The following is a 20,461-nucleotide window of genomic DNA, read 5'->3' as shown; positions in this document are numbered from 1 at the left end:
TGCTCTCTCACTGATTCTCCCTCAATTTTTCCCCCGTTTTTATGACGGTTTCGCCCACATGATCATGTGTGAGTTTCCCACTGCATGACGTGGTGGTGGTGACGGCTGTGTTGCAATCAGCACCAGTCGTCGGTTGAAACAAGAAATTGCGGTGGGGAATGATGACGATGACGACGCCGTCCATCTTGTTGTAGGAACTTGAGAAAGGAGCCCACGCCTAACAACATACAGCTTCTCCTCTCTTCGGTGATTGATCGCTCTGAAAATATGTGTGAGCAAGTCGCGCATGTACGTTGCTCGTGTTGCTGCCGGGAAGCATATTTATACGCTTGATCGATCATGCATCTGAATCAGATTGATACAATGACATCATGATGCTCAATCTTGTCATTTCCCCTATATGCATGCAATGCGCTAATAATATGAAAAGAGAAGTTGCAGCTGATCCAATCCATCGAAACGGTAAAACATGGTTTGGCAAAAAGACCAAAATACCGTTTTGTGTAACTCATTCTCTTTTTGTCACTTGAGCGTTTTCAATTTTGCGAGGCAGTGCGACTCTGAAAATATCGACTGAAATGATTGAGAAGCAGTTATTATGGCATTCTATACATCTAAGTAGTGTCTCAGACACGCTTCTACAAATCATTCTACCTTTTAAACTCCATTTCAAAGCTTTATTCAGGAATGTCCAATGTAACATTAGAATCGTGTTTATTCATAAATGTTACATAGGACATGTGGTTGGTTCTCTGATCAAAGGTCCAATGTAACAATTGATTAAAAGCGATGTAGTTTTGAACATTGGTCATTTTGTTAAGCTTTTAATAGATTAATTTATTGTTAATATATCAGAACGAGTGTTCTAGTGTGCTGCTAAGTGGTGCAACGCAAATAATTTGCAATGATAATCTCGATTTGTTTACATTTGTTACTTAGGACGTTTTGAAAAGTTACGCGAGATTTATTGTTGACTTTCTCTTATTGAGTTCAGAATACTAATGAAAGGCAAACACACAAACAGCGCTTTGGCGCGTAAACATCGGAAATAGCATTGTGCGCTATGCATAAAAGAATCGCTTACACACTAATCAGAAATTGTATACTTTATCACCCCTGCTCAATTTCAGATTATTGAGAGGTTCAGTTCCTCTCGCAGTCGACAAAATGGTCCACCAGGTAGAGACTTTGTCATGATGTCAGCCACTTGCTGTTCCGATGGAATGTACTCCAGTCGAATATGCCCCTGCTGAATCAAACTTCTGATGTACTGCAGCTTCACGTCAACATGTTTCAATCTGCCATGGTCCTTTGGATCATTTGCAACTTTTATGGTTGACTGGTTATCTTCAAAATACGTTACGGGAACATTCAACTTGTAACCTATTTCCTCCAACAATCGAATCAGCCATACACCTTCACAAACTGCTGTACTGAGTGCGACCAATTCGGCTTCCGTAGATGACAATGATACAGTTTGTTGTATCCTGGTTAGCCAAGTTGTCACACAGCCGAACACTCTGAAGACATAACCCGTCACAGAACGTCTGTCGATGATACTGTTGACCCAATCTGCATCACAATAAGCCGTAATTATTTCTGCATTATCATCACCTCTATACTCCAGTCCCCTTGATGTATCTGAGGAGCCGTTTGAGATGTGTCCAATGTTCCTCAGTTGGACAACTTTGGAACTGGCTGTAATAGTTGATCGATGCACAAAGATCCGGACGAGTAGTCAATGTTACGTACATTTAACAACCTATTAGCTCTCTGTACGGTTTCGATGTACGCTGTGACTCTTCTCCCTTCTGAAGTTTCAGCCGACACTCCATAGGTACTTTGCTGGGCTTACAGTCGTTCATGTTGAAACGGTTCAACAAACCCTCCAGGTATTTTCTCTGGCTAATGCGCAAAATCCGCTTTTCCACATTCCTTTCAATGCGCATGCCAAGGAAGCTTGTGACCTCGCCAACGTCAGTCATGTCGAACTCCTTTGAAAGACATCCCTTGACAATTTTTATCTCCTTCAAGTTGCGTCCGATGACCAGAATATCATCTACATATAGGATTAAATAGATCCTCTTGTCCTACTCACCTTTCCAGTACAGACACTAATCGCTGTTACTCCTCTTGAATCCTAGCCGGGCAACGAATCGATGGAAACGATCGTTCCAAGCTTTTGCCGCCTGCTTGAGGCCGTAAAGCGACTTATATAGACGACAGACCAAATCCTCTCCTTTTACGAAACCTTCAAGTTGTGACATGTAGATCTCCTCACTCAGATCACCATTGAGAAAAGCCGTGCGTACAGGTCCGTCGCACTCGGGCTCAGATTGGGTACCACTTCTAGTACTGCATTCAGTCCCTCGGTAGTGCAAAAGGTACCCAAGTTTGACACATCGCAGTACACTTTTCACGGCATTCTAGATTACCTTATGAGCCATAAAATTTTGGGCATTTGCAAGGGACATGAAGGTCTTTAATTTGTCTTTGGTGCGACGTCATCGGGTCGAGTTACGAAGCCACCCGTGTGGGCAAAGGACTATGATATGACTTTTGCTGGTGTTGCTCTGGGTGCATTGGATTTATGTGGAAAATCTTCCGGACAGTATCGCGGAATTGAAGAAGAGGCCTGATTGGCCGAAGTGGCAAGCGGCAACTCAAGATGAAATGGATTCTTTGCGTCGGAACAAAACCTGGTCTCTGGAAAAACTACTGAATGGTCGAGTGCCAGTTTCGTGTAAGTGGGTTTTTCGGGTAAAGCCTGGCGAAAATGGAAGTCGGTATAAGGCTCGGCTTGTCGCAAGAGGTTTTAGCCAACGTTTCTGGTTTGATTATACCAGGTCCGTCACACTCGAGCTCAGATTGGGTACCACTTCTAGTACTGCATTTGGTCCCTCGGTAGTGCAAAAGGTACCCAAGTTTGACATATCGCAGTACACTTTTCACGGCATTCTAGATTACCTTATGAGCCATAAAATTTTGGGCAACTGCAAGGGACATGGAGGTCTTTAATTTGTCTTTGATTATACTGAAACCTACTCGCCGGTTGTGAAGTTGGATACGTTGCGCACCATGCTGGCTGTGGCAAATCAGAAACGGATGTTTGTACACCAGATGGACGTACGCACCAAAGACACATCAAAGACCTCCATGTCCCTTGCAGTTGCCCAAAATTGTATGGCTCTTAAGGTAATCTAGAATGCCGTGAAAAGTGTACTGCGATCTGTCAAACTTGGGTACCTTGTACACTACCGAGGGACCAAATGCAGTACTAGAAGTGGTACCCAATCTGAGCCCGAGTCGGACGGACCTGGCTTCACCCCAGAAGATGCGATCAATCCCGGTATCAAAAACCATCGAACGAGCCTTCTCGACTAGTGTTAGGTTCATCCGTTCGCTAGTGCCGTTCTGCTCTGGACAATAAGGTACAGTAAACTCCATCTGAATACCTTTCCGTTGACAAAAGGATCGCATTTCCTTGCAGGTATACTCCCCGCCGTTATCGGAACGGAAGTGAGAAATTTTCACTCCAAACTTGCCAGTCATCTGTGCTTCATACTCCTCAAAACGCTGGGCCACGTCATCCTTTGAGTGAAGAAGGTACATCAGGTCTTCGTCCTTCTCTGCCACCTGCGCCTTCCCGGAGTACTTCTTCTAAGCCTTCTTCTTATCGGGACAGTCCGTCACTTTGTGGCCCTCTTTCTGGCAACCGAAACATTTCAGGGGCCGCTTCGTTGGTTGCTTCCGCGGTCCACGTCCAGAGAAAGCCGCTTCGTTTTTCACACATCCACTGTTGCTCGTCGACGTACTCTTCCGTTTAATTTCCTCGTCGAGCAGCCGGCACTTGACAAAGTCCATCGTTAGCTGTTCTTGCGGCTGCGATTCAATAGAGGTCACCACCGCGTCGTACTCGGATCCCAGCGGCAGCAATAATCGGCAAACAATATCGATATCGTCCATCTGACCGCCAGCGTTGCGGTACATACGAATCAATCGATCAAATCGGATGAAATGATCCTGCAACGTACCTTCCGTGTACCTGAGCTCGTGTATCTGCCGATTCAAGTGAAGTCGTTTCGCTACGCTTTTCCTCTCGAAAATCCTGACCAACGCATCCCACATCTGCTTGGGAGTTTCACGTCCTTGAAGGTGCTCCAGCTGGTCGTCGTGAATGCGCGCCACCAACATCGATTTGCATTTTCGGTTTCGCTTCTGACGCTTTTCCAAAGCCTTCGCTTTCTCACTTCCGCGGTGTCACCAGGTTCGACCTTGAGCTCCGCCACATCATCCAATTCCGTTTCAATGCACTCCACCAACTCATGCTCTTCAAGCAAGGTGAGCATCCGGAATTTCCACGCGGCGAAATTCGTGCCATCAAAAATGGCGACACGAAGAGTTTCCTCCCGATCGTGGCTTTCCATAATTACGCACTTTTGCGACCGAAAACACTACATTCGACCGAATCGCAATCGGGAATCGTTCCTGGGCCAATAACCTATTGGGCGAACTACTTTCGGACAATAAAACACCGGAATTAACTTTAATAAAACCGCGAACATTTATTGTTGACTTTCTCTTATTGAGTTCAGAATACTAATGAAAGGAAAACACACAAACAGCGCTTTGGCGCGTACACGCAAAAAAATTGTGCGGTAAAAACTACTATTTTAGGGGGTTAACTTAAGCGCTCGCACCGGCAATTTTCAGTAGACCAGAAATGCGCTTGATTTTACCATGTTTGTAGTTGGAATCAGATTGTTGTAAATTGTTTCTGTCAAATGTACCAGTAATGTGGTGGGGTGTACCGTAAACATAGTAAATTGGTCTGAATTTCCATGGTAGTTTTAAGAATGGGCGTAGTCAGCTAAAATAGTTATTTTTACCACAGATTTTTTTCCCGTGTAAACATCGGAAATAGCATTCCCAACTAACATTCACTCATTTAACAAACACCATTATGGCAGTTTTATCCAGCATCATGTTTTATAACATTTTAATAATTTTCATGGCCAACCTTTGTTAAAGCATTGTTCACACAAATTTGGAGAAACTTTGAAGCATGTCGTTGAATACCAACTTTACTTTTCAGCTTCAAAAACGATTTACAAGCATTTAGTTCAGCTTTTATACGGCTGGTCTAAAAATAATTAAAGACTAATAAAAACAAAAAAATATTTTTCTAGGCACTTTTATAAATGAAGTGTGCACTACTATCATGATAGTATAAAAATCTTATTTATAAATCGCCTGTATATTGGATTCGAACTCGAGACCTTCCAATCGTCATTGAAGTAAAAGTTCTCTGTATGAATATATTTGAATCATTTGAAGGGTTGGTTAGTCATCAGAAACCACCTGAATAGAAAAATATTCGAATATCTTGATGCGATTTTTATTTTCGGAAATGGCCAAGTAAATCATTTTTCTTAGAGCGCAGTATTTATTCAGTTGTGAATAAATGTCATTTCAAATGTAGCTGGCTATAGAAATTGTTTTAATCAATTCTGTCAAAGAAATTTCCATTTTCTTGTACGGAAAAACATCCCGAGCAGGCGAAAAAAGCTTAGCAATAGAAAATATAAAATGGATAGCTAAAAGTGATATTAACTTGATAGATATATGATATAAAATATCTAGAAATGATATCTAAAAATAAACTACTAGAACAAAATTGGCATGTCATATTTAGATTCTGCAAGATTTTACCAATAGCTGTGAGCTATTCATTAGATCTGCGTACATCAAATTTTTCATAGGTTTAAAAGTTCCAGGAACAAAATATTGATATTGTCTTCAGATATTTTATCTCTTATGTCAATCAAGTCAATATCACGCTTTATTTGTCAGTACTTTGCTCCTACTCGGAATACTTAGCTTAAATGTTTATTTTTGTTTTTCACAATAATTCTGCATTTCTGTAGATTGACCATGTTTATTTTCTGAACAGCTATTTCAAAAGTTTTAAGAAAGCATAATTTATGAGCTTTGAAATGAATTCGAAACTCAACACAAATTTCGGATATTTTGTCCATTCTATGAAATTTAGCTATAGTGTGATCGCTTTTACAAGGCTTATTTATTGCTGAACAATGTGTTTGTTAATCGTCATTTTGGCCTCTATTGGATCAACTGTTCTTATAATATACTGAAGCTGAATTAGGATTTCATAAGATACTTATTCAGCTCTTATTCATGCTTATGTTAAACATGTGGGAATAGCTGAAGTGCGACGCAAGTAAAACGTTAGTTCGTCTCCTGAATATCCTTTTATACATATACATTTTTTTAGTGGAATATTGGCTTTTTAATTGGGGGAAACATGTCTTGTTCAGCTCATTTGTAGAACAATCTTGAATAGTTGAATGAGAATCTTTGGAAACGTTTAATAAGTGGCGATTCAACTTTTGTTCATTCTAATGCATGACGTTGAACATTCATCTAAGTTTGTGTTAAAAAAGCACCTTCTCAGCTCTTTATAGAGCAAATTTTTTATTCAGCTGCCATTACCATTATTGAACAATAATTAAACATGCATGCTTGTTTGTGGCTCTGAATTGTTAGTTGGGTTGGGCGCTATGCATAAAAGAATCGCTTACACACTAATCAGAAATTGTATACTTCATCACATTAAACATGATTGTCTTTCGAAGAAAAATACAAAAAGTGGGGTTTAGATCTGACGGAAATGGTCTATTTAAACAATCCGGTATCAAACATCATTTTGTAGTGTATTAATTGAAAGACATTTACTTGTATGAAATTTTATTCCAGATGCATTAGATGAAGGGGTCTATTTTATAAGTCGAGTCGATCAAATCGACTCGACTGGAGTCATTGTCGACCGAAAAATTCGCTCGACTCAGCTCTGTCACTCGAGTTTTTCGACAGTTGTCACTCTATGTGACTGGATTAATATGGGAGTCGACGGGTGACATCTGAAATATGCATGCTTGCTTTGATCGACAATGAATACAGACGAGTCACATGAATCTGCTCGATTTACAAAATAGACCCCGAAATATCCAAATCAAGTCAATACGAAGAAAACCTTTAAGAGACGCGTCGTAAGCGACCAATTGACACGGCCCAACTAACATTCACTCATTTAACAAACACCATTATAGCAGTTTTATTCAGCATCATGTTTAATAACATTTTGATAATTTTCATGGCCAACCTTTATTCAGGCGTTGTTCACACAAATTTGGAGAAACTTTAAAGCATGTCGTTGAATTCCAACTCTATCTTTCAGCTTTTAAAACGTTTTACAAGCATTTAGTTCAGCTTTTATACGACTGGTCCAAAAATAATTAAAAACAAATAAAAATACAAAAAAATATCTTTCTAGGCGCTTCAAAATGTATTGTACTCAATTATCATGATATGACAACCATATTCAAAAAACGCCTGGATACTGTATTCGAACTCGAGACCTTCCAATCGTCAGCGGTATGTCTTGCCATCTGCGCCATCCTAGAATTGATGAAAAAATCGTCCAGTGCAAAATATAAACCTCTCATAGCTGAATATTGATCATGTTTGAGCTTCTATTCGACATCGTCTAATCAACACATGGTACGCTTATCAACAACTGAACAAGCATATTATTCAGTTGTTGTTTAGTGCCGATCCAAGCTGAGTTCAGTCGGCTATTTTTAGCGCACAGTGAGAAAATTTATGTCAATGATGGTCAAAAATAATTTTTATTTACATAAAGTGAAATCAGTCTGAAATGATTAAGGTGAATATGCATCGAAGCCAAACCTCAAATTTTCAAGAGCACAAATCTAGAGAACCAGACAGCGCAGCAGTTCAAGCTGAAAACCTAAGCGATTGGTCACACGCTGGTGGTAACCAATCGATTAAGTTTTCAGCTTGAACGGATGTTTAGTTCTCTAGATTTGTGTTATTGAAAATTTAAGGTTTGGCTTCGATGCATCTTCACCTTAATCTTATTTCATAATAAGTTCTAGTTTTTTCAAAACTTCAATTTGAATAATTCATTGACTCAAATTGAAATTATTTTTTTCTTATAAATTATATTTTTATTAATTAATTATATAATTTGTATTTTTCATAAACTTATTATGCATTAAAGAAATAGTCCTCTGTATGAATATATTTAAATCATTTGAAGTGTTCTGAGGACTATGCGCCTGAATAGAAAAATGTTCGAATATCTTGACGCGTGGGATTTTTTTCAGAAATGGCCAAGTAAATCATTTTTCTTAGATAGCACTATTCAGCTGTGAAGAAATGTCATTTCAAATGTAGCTTGCTATAGAAATTTATTTAATCAATTCTGTCGAAGAAATTTCCACTTTTCTTGTACGGAACAACATCCCGAGCAGGTGAAAAAAGCTTAGCAATAGCAAATTATAATATGGATAGCTAAAAGAGATACTAACTTGATAGATATAATATATAAAATATCTGGAAATGATATCTAAAATTAACTATATCCAGCTTTTTACGCTCGCCATAAAAACAATATGCTATAAAATATTTGACAGATGTTGACTATCAGCATTGAACTGAAACTTGGAAATATATCCTCAGCATGCCTTGACGAACCGTCAAATTTCATTGTTTTTCTTTCTGTCAATCAAACGAAAGTTTTGTTTGAATTTGCGGAAATAATCTTATTTGTTATTGGCCCTTTCTTTTGGTTCAGAAAGGGGTATGGACGCGTTCTGCCAACTGGGTCGAGGCAGATTTCTTGTGTGAACAAGTTACAACATGGACGTTCTAAAGTGCCAGAATGAAGTGTTGTGCTTGTGGGGAGCACTTGAAGATGGGATGGAAGGTCATTACTTCGTGTTCGTGCTCTACTCCTGCTTATCTTAAAAGTTATATACAATAACTGACCTTTAGCTTAACTATCCAAATTAACAGTTGCAAATACAATAATCCATAGCTTCCCAAACTCGATTTTCGCGGCGCACCAGCCGTTCGTCGGATCGCTTTTTTATTCATCTTCAGCAACAATCTGGTGCGCTGCGAAAAGCGAGTTTGGAAAGCGCGGCAATAATCGTTCTGAGCTTACTAACATGTCGTCGCGTTAATTCTATGATAATGATCTTTTATCTACTTCAGTCGAACCATTCTGAAGTTCGTTCTACATGCAGCAAATGGTTAGCGTAACAAAGTGTATGACAAGAGAATAGTGACGACCGATTTGGGACTAGTACCAAAACGATGATTAACCATGACATTACGCACCACATTCGAACAAGAGGGCCGCCAAAAGCCAGCAAATGCCGTCGGCTAGCACCGGACAAGCTGGAAGTCACCAAGAAAGAGTTCCAGGTTATGAGCGAGTTAGGAATATGTCGCCCTTCCAGCAGCAGTTGGGCCAGTCCACACTGTGTGCAGAAGAAGAACGGTCAATGGAGATTCGTAGGAGATTATCGATACCTAAACTAGGTGACTTTGCCAGATCGTTACCCTGTCCCGCATATCCTCGATCTGTTGAATGCATTCCAGGGAAAATCAGTTTTCACCACACTTGATCTGGAGATGGCGTACCATCAGATTCCGGTTGAAGAGGCGGATATTTCGAAGACGGCCGTTATAACTCCGTTCGGAGTCTTTGAATTCACGCGAATGCAGTTCGGTTAATCTAAATGAAACCTACAAAAAATAAAAGCATTATCTATGCAAATCGAAATTAGATTTTAGTTTGAATGACAGAAAAGCAACGAAATTCTATTTCAGTGAGTGATGGGTTACTAAGGATTTATTTTCTAGTTTCAGTTCAGTGGTGATAGTCAGTTTCTGTCAAAGATTTTATAGCATGACTAGCGTAAAAAGCTGGATACAAAGAACAAACAAAATTGTGATGTTGTCTTCAGAACTTTTATGTCAATCAAGTCAATATCACGCTTTGTTTGTCAGTACTTCGCTCCTACTAGGAATACTTAGCTCAAATGTTTGTTTTTTCAAAATAATCCTACATTTCTGGAGGCTGACCATGTTTATTTTGCGAACAGCTCTTTAAAAAGTTTTGAAAAAGCATAAGTTATAAGCTTTGAAATGCATTCGGTACTCTACACGAATTTCGGATATTTTGTCCATTTTAAGAAATTTAGCTATAGTGTGATCGCTTTTGCAAGGCCTATTTATTGCTGAACAATGTGTTTGTCAATCATCATTTTGGCCTCTATTGGATCAACTGTTCTTATAATCTACAGAAGCTGAATTAGGATTTTATTAGATACTTATTCAGCTCTTATTCATGCTTGTGTTAAACACGTGGAAATAGCTGAAGCGCGACGCAAGAAAAACGTTAGTTCGTCTTCTGAATATCCTTTTATACATAATACATTTGTTTAGTGGAATATTGGCTTTTTAATTGGGGGAAACATGTCTTGTTCAGCTTATTAAAAAAACAATCTTGACCAGTCGAAACGTTTAATAAGTGGCGATTCAACTTTTGTTCATTCTAATGCATAACGTTGAACAATGACCTAAGTTTGTGTTAAAAAAGCACCTTCTCAGCTCTTTATAGAGCAAAATTTTTATTCAGCTGTCATTACCATTATTCAACAATAATTAAACATGCATGCTTGTTTGTGGCTCTGAATTGTTAGTTGGGGGTAGTCCCATCAGCTTATTCAACCAACAGAATAAAACGGAAACCAGAATACTTCGATGTTTATGAACTGTACATTTCAAAATCACATTAAACATAAGTTTTCAATATTGAGAAAAGGGAAAGAATGTAGGATCTCAGTATGCGAGGTTAATCTTGGTAGCCTTGACTAGCTGTAGAAATTAAGGCGAAGTAGGCCGTCGTTGAAATTTGTACGCGACGATTGTTGATGATTGTTGCTCATTCATGATGATTGTTGCTCATTCATCTCACGATTTCGGATCGAAGAAAATCAGTTGGTTTTGCACTGACACAGCTGAAAAAGTATCAGCATACATTATGCATGTTTGCGGTTAGAGTGATACTTTTTCAAGTCAATATGAACTATCAAGACTGAATTATATCCCTTTGAAATTGCAAGCGACTAAGTCATCATTGCTCCCAAAACGAATGACGGGCTACTTAGCCTTAATGACAGAGAATAAATATTCATTCTTATTCAAACCACCAAACAATCAAGACTGGTTTTCCCTCCTACACTAACATAGCAATCTTTCTTTGTTTATTCCTATTCAAAAGAGTGCTTTTGTATATTTTGATAGTTTCTTCACGTGCAATGATGTTGTGGAATCGGTACAAGTGAAATTTCGCATATGACAAGGAAGTGTAAGCGTGAATCCAGTGACAACGCAGTGACAATGATCATTGGAATTCTTTCAATGTTTAATTTCTCGGTGTACATCTTCCAAGCCCTGAAATTGAATCTTTACTACTTTTGGGACAACATTGCCGTTCTACACCATCAACATTATTATATGAATCAATTGGCCCTTTTCAGGGCTTTCAAAAGCTTGCTTATGAGTTGTTTTGAATAATATTTCTTATAACGAATATAAATGTTTCACTCTAATCAATTTTGGAATAATCGAAATATGCTGCGTTAAACTGAACTATATGCAAATCCCATAACAATCGGCCCTTCACGAAGATCATTTTCGAAAGCAGATTCATTTTCAACTTGCCTAAGGTTATCCAACGTCAACACTGCGGTCGTGTCTTGCACGCAACCCCTCCAATATTTTTCTCAGCTTTCTGATGGTGACCTCAGAATTCAAAACGAACGGTGCGCTAATGGTGAAAAAAAAACGATTTTTCGAACAAAATTCAAGATGGCAGCCAAATTCAAAAAAGTCGACCATTTATGTTACCTTCAGATGCCTTCATACGATGCCAATGAGTTTGCTTCCGATGGAAATATAAGACATATCACTTGGGGAAATACCTAAGATTCAGCAAAAAGCCAAAAAAAAATGGCAAACTATTTAGCTAGCTGGCTTACGAGGGGTTCACCAATTTGGGAAAACCGAAAGTTTTAGTTTTAGCATATATTTACTAGCGGTCAGTAACGTTAAATTGAAATTCTAACGATTTCTGCCGATGGCGGCCTGGTTTCAGCGAGAATTGCTTTCTAAGGAAGTAGAGTTTTAAAAAAATCTAAAATCAAGTGGACAATCAATGGATTTGAAGTAAATTAGTATCAGAAATCGTAAGTAAACGAAGATAGCTAGAATGTTAATATTAATTAATGAATTTGTTACATACAGTTGAATAAATCAGTTATAAGTAGAGAGGACGCAGACCACGAGGATTACAAAGAAAACTACTTAGTAAGTTATGGAAATGAACATGATTTTTACTGTTTACGTACCTTAAATAAACTATTGCAGTTTAAGCTGACCAAAAAATTGAAGCCTGGTTTAAGATCAATTACTAAAGTCCGAACAAGAATCATGTAGGATTTCTTTCAATTAGAGAGACTTTCATGATACCTGGTGCTACTTTTTAACCACTTATGTATTAACTATTTACAATTACCCAACCCCCCGCTTACTTCCCCGCCCCATCAGGATGCGCCTTCCGCATATGATGCGTCAACCGGCTCTGCCGCCCATATGACGCCCCACACTTCTCACACCGAAAGGGCTCAATGCCCTCGTGAACCTTCTGCCGGTGGAACTTCCGGGCGCTAAAACTGTTGAACCACTCCTCACACTGGTCGCACTTGTACGGATTGGGATTGCTGTGATGGCGCTGGTGGTTCCGCAGGGCCTGCATCCGCTTAAACCTGGCCGGACACTTGTCGCACACGAACGGTTGCTCCGTCGTGTGCGTGACCAGATGGATTGGGACTTCGAATCGCTTCATGAAAGTTTTCCCACAAATCGGACAGGAATGGGTTTTATCCGACGTGTGCAGCTTCATGTGATTCCGCAGGGAACCGGACTGAAGGAAGTGCTTGCCGCACTCGTTGCACTCGTAATTGCAGACCGTGGTGGTGCAGGTTTCTTCGTGCTTCTTGAGGGTGCTACTGGCCAGGAAGGCGGCCCCACAGGAAGTGCACACAAAACGTCGCTTCCGGTAAGGTCGATTCTTGTGCTGGGTGAGGTGCTTCTCGGTGAGGAAACGTTGATAGCAGACGTCACACTCGAACGGCCGGATGGTGCTAGTCTTGACGCGATACTTTTCGTGCTGGTCCGCCCGGTGGATGTCCAGCTTCTCTTGGCTATCGAAGGCTTCCGAAGGGCAACTGCAGCAAATGTACTTCGAAGGATCTGCCGAGGAGACCACGGGTTTACTTTTCCGGCGAGTTTTTCGCTTTCTGGACGATGCTTTGGGTTTGGATTTGAGCTCAGGTGATTCAATTCTATCGTTGTTGCTGGGAGGATCTTCCAACACTTCGAGATTATGCTTCGCATCGTCCACCTCTACGACCCATTCTTCAGTTATAACTCGGGGTTCACCACCCGCTTCGGTTATCCTAATTTCCTCGATAACAATGGTAGATTGTAAGGGTTCGTCCAGAGTTTCAATGTGACCATCCCTCGAAATATCAACATCTGAACCGAAATCATTTGAAGCCTCATCGAAATCTTCGCCAGCTTCACTCGGCGGGATGTGTGCCCTCAAAAACGCATCCGATTCCAGACACAGTTCCTTCAGTTTGAAGAATCTTACGAACTCATCAACACATTGACCGCAGGCGTATTGCGTTAGACCGTCGTTCCGCTTCAGCTGCAGGGAAATATGAATCGGAAGTTAAATATCGGAATTAGATTTCAAGGGACGGACTCACCTTAAGACCGGTGCAGAGCATTATCGTTTTGGCCACCGATCGTTCGCCTTGAAGGGAAAACAGTGGCACGTAAAGCGGGCGGTCCTGCGCCAGGCAGACCCGACAAATGTACATTCTCGACGCGAGAGGAAAGTTCAGCAGGAAAATTCGATTTATCCGAAATATAATACCTAGGTAATTGTTATTTTTTAAAAGTTGCAATATCAATTGTTGTTTCCTTGACCTGAAAAATGGTATAACCGACAGGCTTACGTTAAGTTTAAATTAAATAAATACAAAATACAAAATATTGTTGAAATAAGTTGTGTACCCAGGACCGGGAGCGACGCGAAGGATACTGAAAACAAACCCAGACTCTCGACGTTTACTGACGTTTCTCGGCAAATTCGTCACAAACCACGAGCGATTCAATGTCGTGCGTTACAGCTGTTACATTATAAGGACAGATTTGCAATTAGGGCCGAATTGATCAATGCACGAAGGATCAAAGTGTTTTGGACAGACCGTTACGCGTATATAATTTGGACTTTTACGGCAAATTCAAATGGAAGTGTCTGTCTGTCCAAAATACATAAAACACCCTATACTATTTTCGTGTCTCTAAATCTATACGTCGAACCAAACGTCGGGCATAGCACGCTGGACAGCGAATCTGGTGTGCTACACAGCCAGTGATACCACATACACAGATTTATCTGTAATTTCACAGATTTTTCCTGTTCTTGCCTACAGATATATGTGATCACAGATCACAAATTTTTAAGATAATAAAGATTTTAAAGATTTCAGAATATTTAACAAGTTTAGGACACGGTTTTCGGCCGGTACGCTGATCATAAGTACTGTGCAAAAGGATAGGACAAGAAACGGTCAAGGAATGATTTCTCTATCGAAATTACTTGAGCTGTACGCTGCTGAGAAGTAGAGCTGATTTCATAACGTCGGTAACGCCTGCCGTACAAATCAAATGGAGCTGTCACTTTTCCGTATACGGAAAAATGTGCCGCTCACGCTAACTTTGAAGTACCCATTAATGGGTACTTTCGTACCCATTTCAAAGAAAAGTGGCTTAACTCATTTAATGAGTATTGGCCATTTACTCATTAAAGAGTATTTCCCTCAAACTTCAGAACATGGGTATTATTTACCCCTCATCGATTTCACAATAATGGGTAAAAAATACCCCCCTTTTGCCGGGACATGCGGGAATCAAAGGTTCTCAATGATGTTTAAGAATATTTCAGGCGCCATTACACATATATTTTAATGGAAATCTTTTTATTTGATTACTTATAACTAAGGTGCTAACTCAAACTTTAATGCGTTGACTTTCTCATCTGTATCCAGGGGTCTTGCTCCGTATTTTGCTATTCCATATCCCGGATGAAAACCCACTCTTTAATTGCCGCTTGTAATGCTCCTTGAAGGGTTCTGCTTTAAGCCAAGTACGGACCTGAAACGTAAATCACTCAAGTAAAATTTCTCCTTTTTACCAAAGTAATTATGACAGCTGATTCAGTATGAGCGAAATGTCACTTTTACTTGCGGAATAATTGAGCGGCACATTTTTCCGTTCGGAAAAGTGACAGCTCCCTTTGATTTGTACGGCAAGCGTTACCGGCGTTATGAAATCAGCTCTACTTCTCAGCAGCGTACAGCTAAAGTAATTTCGGTAGCGGAATCATTCCTTGACCGTTTCTTGTCCTATCCTTTTGCACAGTACTTATGATCAGCGTACCGGCCATTAAGGAAAAATCAATTAAGCCTTTGATTTAAGTATTTTGTTAGAACAATTAGCTACTTACCATGATTCTTTCAATTAATTAACGAAATATGATTTGCGGCAAAACACTTCAATGTTGTTGCTCCAAATGGCGAAAAGTGGCTTTTTTACCCTTTTTTACTGACGGAACTCGTTCTTCAAGAAGAGTAAAATGTACTCTTTTTAGTGTTAAAAAATAATACCCTTTTTCTGACAACTCAGTACTAGCAATAAAAATGGGTACAAGGAACCCATTTAATGGGTACTTCAAAGTTAGCGTGAAAACAAACCCAGACTCTCGACGTTTACTGACGTTTCTCGGCAAATTCGTCACAAACCACGAGCGAATCAATGTCGTGCGTTACAGCTGTTACATTATAAGGACAGATTTGCAATTAGGGCCGAATTGATCAATGCACGAAGGATCAAAGTGTTTTGGACAGACCGTTACGCGTATATAATTTGGACTTTTACGGCAAATTCAAATGGAAGTGTCTGTCTGTCCAAAATACATAAAACACCCTATACTATTTTCGTGTCTCTAAATCTATACGTCGAACCAAACGTCGGGCATAGCACGCTGGACAGCGAATCTGGTGTGCTACACAGCCAGTGATACCACATACACAGATTTATCTGTAATTTCACAGATTTTTCCTGTTCTTGCCTACAGATATATGTGATCACAGATCACAAATTTTTAAGATAATAAAGATTTTAAAGATTTCAGAATATTTAACAAGTTTAGGACACGGTTTTCGGCCGGTACGCTGATCATAAGTACTGTGCAAAAGGATAGGACAAGAAACGGTCAAGGAATGATTTCTCTATCGAAATTACTTGAGCTGTACGCTGCTGAGAAGTAGAGCTGATTTCATAACGTCGGTAACGCCTGCCGTACAAATCAAATGGAGCTGTCACTTTTCCGTATACGGAAAAATGTGCCGCTCACGCTAACTTTGAAGTACCCATTAATGGGTACGTTCGTACCCATTTCAAAGAAAAGTGGCTTAACTCATTTAATGAGTATTGGCCATTTACTCATTAAAGAGTATTTCCCTCAAACTTCAGAACATGGGTATTATTTACCCCTCATCGATTTCACAATAATGGGTAAAAAATACCCCCCTTTTGCCGGGACATGCGGGAATCAAAGGTTCTCAATGATGTTTAAGAATATTTCAGGCGCCATTACACATATATTTTAATGGAAATCTTTTTATTTGATTACTTATAACTAAGGTGCTAACTCAAACTTTAATGCGTTGACTTTCTCATCTGTATCCAGGGGTCTTGCTCCGTATTTTGCTATTCCATATCCCGGATGAAAACCCACTCTTTAATTGCCGCTTGTAATGCTCCTTGAAGGGTTCTGCTTTATGGCCGGTACGCTGATCATAAGTACTGTGCAAAAGGATAGGACAAGAAACGGTCAAGGAATGATTCCGCTACCGAAATTACTTGAGCTGTACGCAGCTGAGAAGTACACGCTAACTTTGAAGTACCCATTAATGGGTACTTTCGTACCCATTTCAAAGAAAAGTGGCTTAACTCATTTAATGAGTATTGGCCATTTACTCATTAAAGAGTATTTCCCTCAAACTTCAGAACATGGGTATTATTTACCCCTCATCGATTTCACAATAATGGGTAAAAAATACCCCCCTTTTGCCGGGACATGCGGGAATCAAAGGTTCTCAATGATGTTTAAGAATATTTCAGGCGCCATTACACATATATTTTAATGGAAATCTTTTTATTTGATTACTTATAACTAAGGTGCTAACTCAAACTTTAATGCGTTGACTTTCTCATCTGTATCCAGGGGTCTTGCTCCGTATTTTGCTATTCCATATCCCGGATGAAAACCCACTCTTTAATTGCCGCTTGTAATGCTCCTTGAAGGGTTCTGCTTTAAGGAAAAATCAATTAAGCCTTTGATTTAAGTATTTTGTTAGAACAATTAGCTACTTACCATGATTCTTTCAATTAATTAACGAAATATGATTTGCGGCAAAACACTTCAATGTTGTTGCTCCAAATGGCGAAAAGTGGCTTTTTTACCCTTTTTTACTGACGGAACTCGTTCTTCAAGAAGAGTAAAATGTACTCTTTTTAGTGTTAAAAAATAATACCCTTTTTCTGACAACTCAGTACTAGCAATAAAAATGGGTACAAGGAACCCATTTAATGGGTACTTCAAAGTTAGCGTGTAGAGCTGATTTCATAACGTCGGTAACGCCTGCCGTACAAATCAAAGGGAGCTGTCACTTTTCCGAACGGAAAAATGTGCCGCTCAATTATTCCGCAAGTAAAAGTGACATTTCGCTCATACTGAATCAGCTGTCAAAATTACTTGGGTAAAAAGGAGAAATTTTACTTGAGCGATTTACGTTTCAGGTCCGTACTTGGCTTTAAGGAAAAATCAATTAAGCCTTTGATTTAAGTATTTTGTTAGAACAATTAGCTACTTACCATGATTCTTTCAATTAATTAACGAAATATGATTTGCGGCAAAACACTTCAATGTTGTTGCTCCAAATGGCGAAAAGTGGCTTTTTTACCCTTTTTTACTGACGGAACTCGTTCTTCAAGAAGAGTAAAATGTACTCTTTTTAGTGTTAAAAAATAATACCCTTTTTCTGACAACTCAGTACTAGCAATAAAAATGGGTACAAGGAACCCATTTAATGGGTACTTCAAAGTTAGCGTGAAAACAAACCCAGACTCTCGACGTTTACTGACGTTTCTCGGCAAATTCGTCACAAACCACGAGCGAATCAATGTCGTGCGTTACAGCTGTTACATTATAAGGACAGATTTGCAATTAGGGCCGAATTGATCAATGCACGAAGGATCAAAGTGTTTTGGACAGACCGTTACGCGTATATAATTTGGACTTTTACGGCAAATTCAAATGGAAGTGTCTGTCTGTCCAAAATACATAAAACACCCTATACTATTTTCGTGTCTCTAAATCTATACGTCGAACCAAACGTCGGGCATAGCACGCTGGACAGCGAATCTGGTGTGCTACACAGCCAGTGATACCACATACACAGATTTATCTGTAATTTCACAGATTTTTCCTGTTCTTGCCTACAGATATATGTGATCACAGATCACAAATTTTTAAGATAATAAAGATTTTAAAGATTTCAGAATATTTAACAAGTTTAGGACACGGTTTTCGGCCGGTACGCTGATCATAAGTACTGTGCAAAAGGATAGGACAAGAAACGGTCAAGGAATGATTTCTCTATCGAAATTACTTGAGCTGTACGCTGCTGAGAAGTAGAGCTGATTTCATAACGTCGGTAACGCCTGCCGTACAAATCAAATGGAGCTGTCACTTTTCCGTATACGGAAAAATGTGCCGCTCACGCTAACTTTGAAGTACCCATTAATGGGTACTTTCGTACCCATTTCAAAGAAAAGTGGCTTAACTCATTTAATGAGTATTGGCCATTTACTCATTAAAGAGTATTTCCCTCAAACTTCAGAACATGGGTATTATTTACCCCTCATCGATTTCACAATAATGGGTAAAAAATACCCCCCTTTTGCCGGGACATGCGGGAATCAAAGGTTCTCAATGATGTTTAAGAATATTTCAGGCGCCATTACACATATATTTTAATTAGGCTGACCAGAAGCAAACAAGATCAAAACGGGACAAATGAAGAACAAAAACGGTACAATCCAAAAGTTACAAAATATGTAGTGCCACGAAATACGTCAAAACTTGAAGATTTTTGTATAAACCGTAGATATTTTAAAATTGTTTTTTATTTTTTATTATCGATTTTTATCGAAGTTGCAAGTATATCAGATCTTTTTTACTTAAGATTAGCACCCTAAAAAAATTTGCAGATTCTTAAAGTTTAAAAATATTCTGTAGAGAAATTTAGATTTTTTGAACTTTTTGACTTTTTTCCATACTTAGGCATTTCAATAATAACAATTTTGAAGCTCAATCTGTCCCACAAAAAATTAAAAGGAAAATTTTTGACGACAGAATATTTTTTAATTATTTACTTACGAATGCTAAACGTTTTTGCAAAAATATCCCCGGTACATGGAAATTTGATAATTGCGATTGTGACACCAACAATGGATATCATGTTAGTAATAACTTATTTGTGTTTGAATTGAAAATTTAAATTTTCTTAAAAAATCTGTTCAAAATTAGGAACCGCGAAATTTTAGGTTTCCAAATTGAACGGACTGTGATGTTTCAAAATTGTGGCCAGGAAATTGTTCCTAATAATGGTGGTCCATATTTTTGGTTTTTCTACTGTAGTCTTCGAATCTCTAGTCTTCTAGGTTATTTTTTCCGTTCTTTTAAGAACGTTGAAAACTGATAAAAAAAAAGTGATTTTATGCTTTTCTCAAGTTTTTGTATCAATTTTGAAGTCGAGTTTCGGAAATATGTTACAGTTTAGTGTGAAATTTCTTTCAACATAACATTGAGAAAAAATTCATTAAATAAATATACATTGTTATGCTCATATTTATGTTAACTAATTGCAGATTTAAAAAAAATTGATCTGATTCTAAAAAAAATGCGAATGAGTCAACTCAAGTCAAGTCAAAAAAAATGTCAACCTAAAATATGGCAAATCGAGACTAAATGTAAACTGAATACTCTCAAAAATATTTTGGAACCGTTGAATTTCATATGTTAGGCTTTCCTGATTTTTCATAAAATACGGGACAAATTGAACATTTTCGATAAAACGACGGGACAGCCCGTTGAGGTCGTAAAAACGGTACTGTCCCGTTAAATACGGGACGTATGGTCAGCCTAATTTTAATGGAAATCTTTTTATTTGATTACTTATAACTAAGGTGCTAACTCAAACTTTAATGCGTTGACTTTCTCATCTGTATCCAGGGGTCTTGCTCCGTATTTTGCTATTCCATATCCCGGATGAAAACCCACTCTTTAATTGCCGCTTGTAAT

General features: G+C 38.9%; 1 protein-coding gene and 2 long non-coding RNA genes across 5 annotated transcripts; all 3 read right to left on the bottom strand.

Moving 5' to 3' along the window:
• Positions 1 to 12,450: 12,450 nt before the first annotated feature.
• Positions 12,451 to 14,118, bottom strand: LOC5575631 (zinc finger protein 70). Of its 3 annotated transcripts, none has more exons than XM_021850487.1 (3): positions 14,044 to 14,118; positions 13,734 to 13,956; positions 12,451 to 13,672 (listed from the first exon to the last, which is right to left on the bottom strand). In XM_021850487.1, exons 2-3 carry the CDS (start codon positions 13,845 to 13,847, stop codon positions 12,488 to 12,490), a joined length of 1,299 nt encoding a protein of 432 aa, XP_021706179.1. In that variant the 5' UTR covers positions 13,848 to 13,956; positions 14,044 to 14,118; the 3' UTR covers positions 12,451 to 12,487. The 3 variants fall into 3 exon arrangements, with proteins under 3 accessions (XP_021706179.1, XP_021706180.1, XP_001655776.1); XM_021850488.1 differs by lacking the exon at positions 14,044 to 14,118 and adding an exon at positions 14,017 to 14,043; XM_001655726.2 differs by having other exon boundaries at positions 13,734 to 14,075.
• An 872-nt stretch (positions 14,119 to 14,990) lies between these two features.
• Positions 14,991 to 15,979, bottom strand: LOC110678044. The gene is made up of 2 exons (XR_002501417.1): positions 15,539 to 15,979; positions 14,991 to 15,186 (listed from the first exon to the last, which is right to left on the bottom strand). It is a non-coding gene; the product is annotated as an uncharacterized LOC110678044 (long non-coding RNA).
• A 714-nt stretch (positions 15,980 to 16,693) lies between these two features.
• On the bottom strand, positions 16,694 to 17,754 carry LOC110678043. Its single transcript, XR_002501416.1, has 2 exons — positions 17,471 to 17,754; positions 16,694 to 16,899 (listed from the first exon to the last, which is right to left on the bottom strand). It is a non-coding gene; the product is annotated as an uncharacterized LOC110678043 (long non-coding RNA).
• Between the last annotated feature and the right edge of the window lie 2,707 nt (positions 17,755 to 20,461).

Source organism: Aedes aegypti, chromosome 3, assembly GCF_002204515.2.
Source record: "Aedes aegypti strain LVP_AGWG chromosome 3, AaegL5.0 Primary Assembly, whole genome shotgun sequence".
In the NCBI taxonomy this organism is placed as follows: domain Eukaryota; kingdom Metazoa; phylum Arthropoda; class Insecta; order Diptera; family Culicidae; genus Aedes; species Aedes aegypti.
This window is presented reverse-complemented; position numbering and strand designations above follow the sequence as displayed.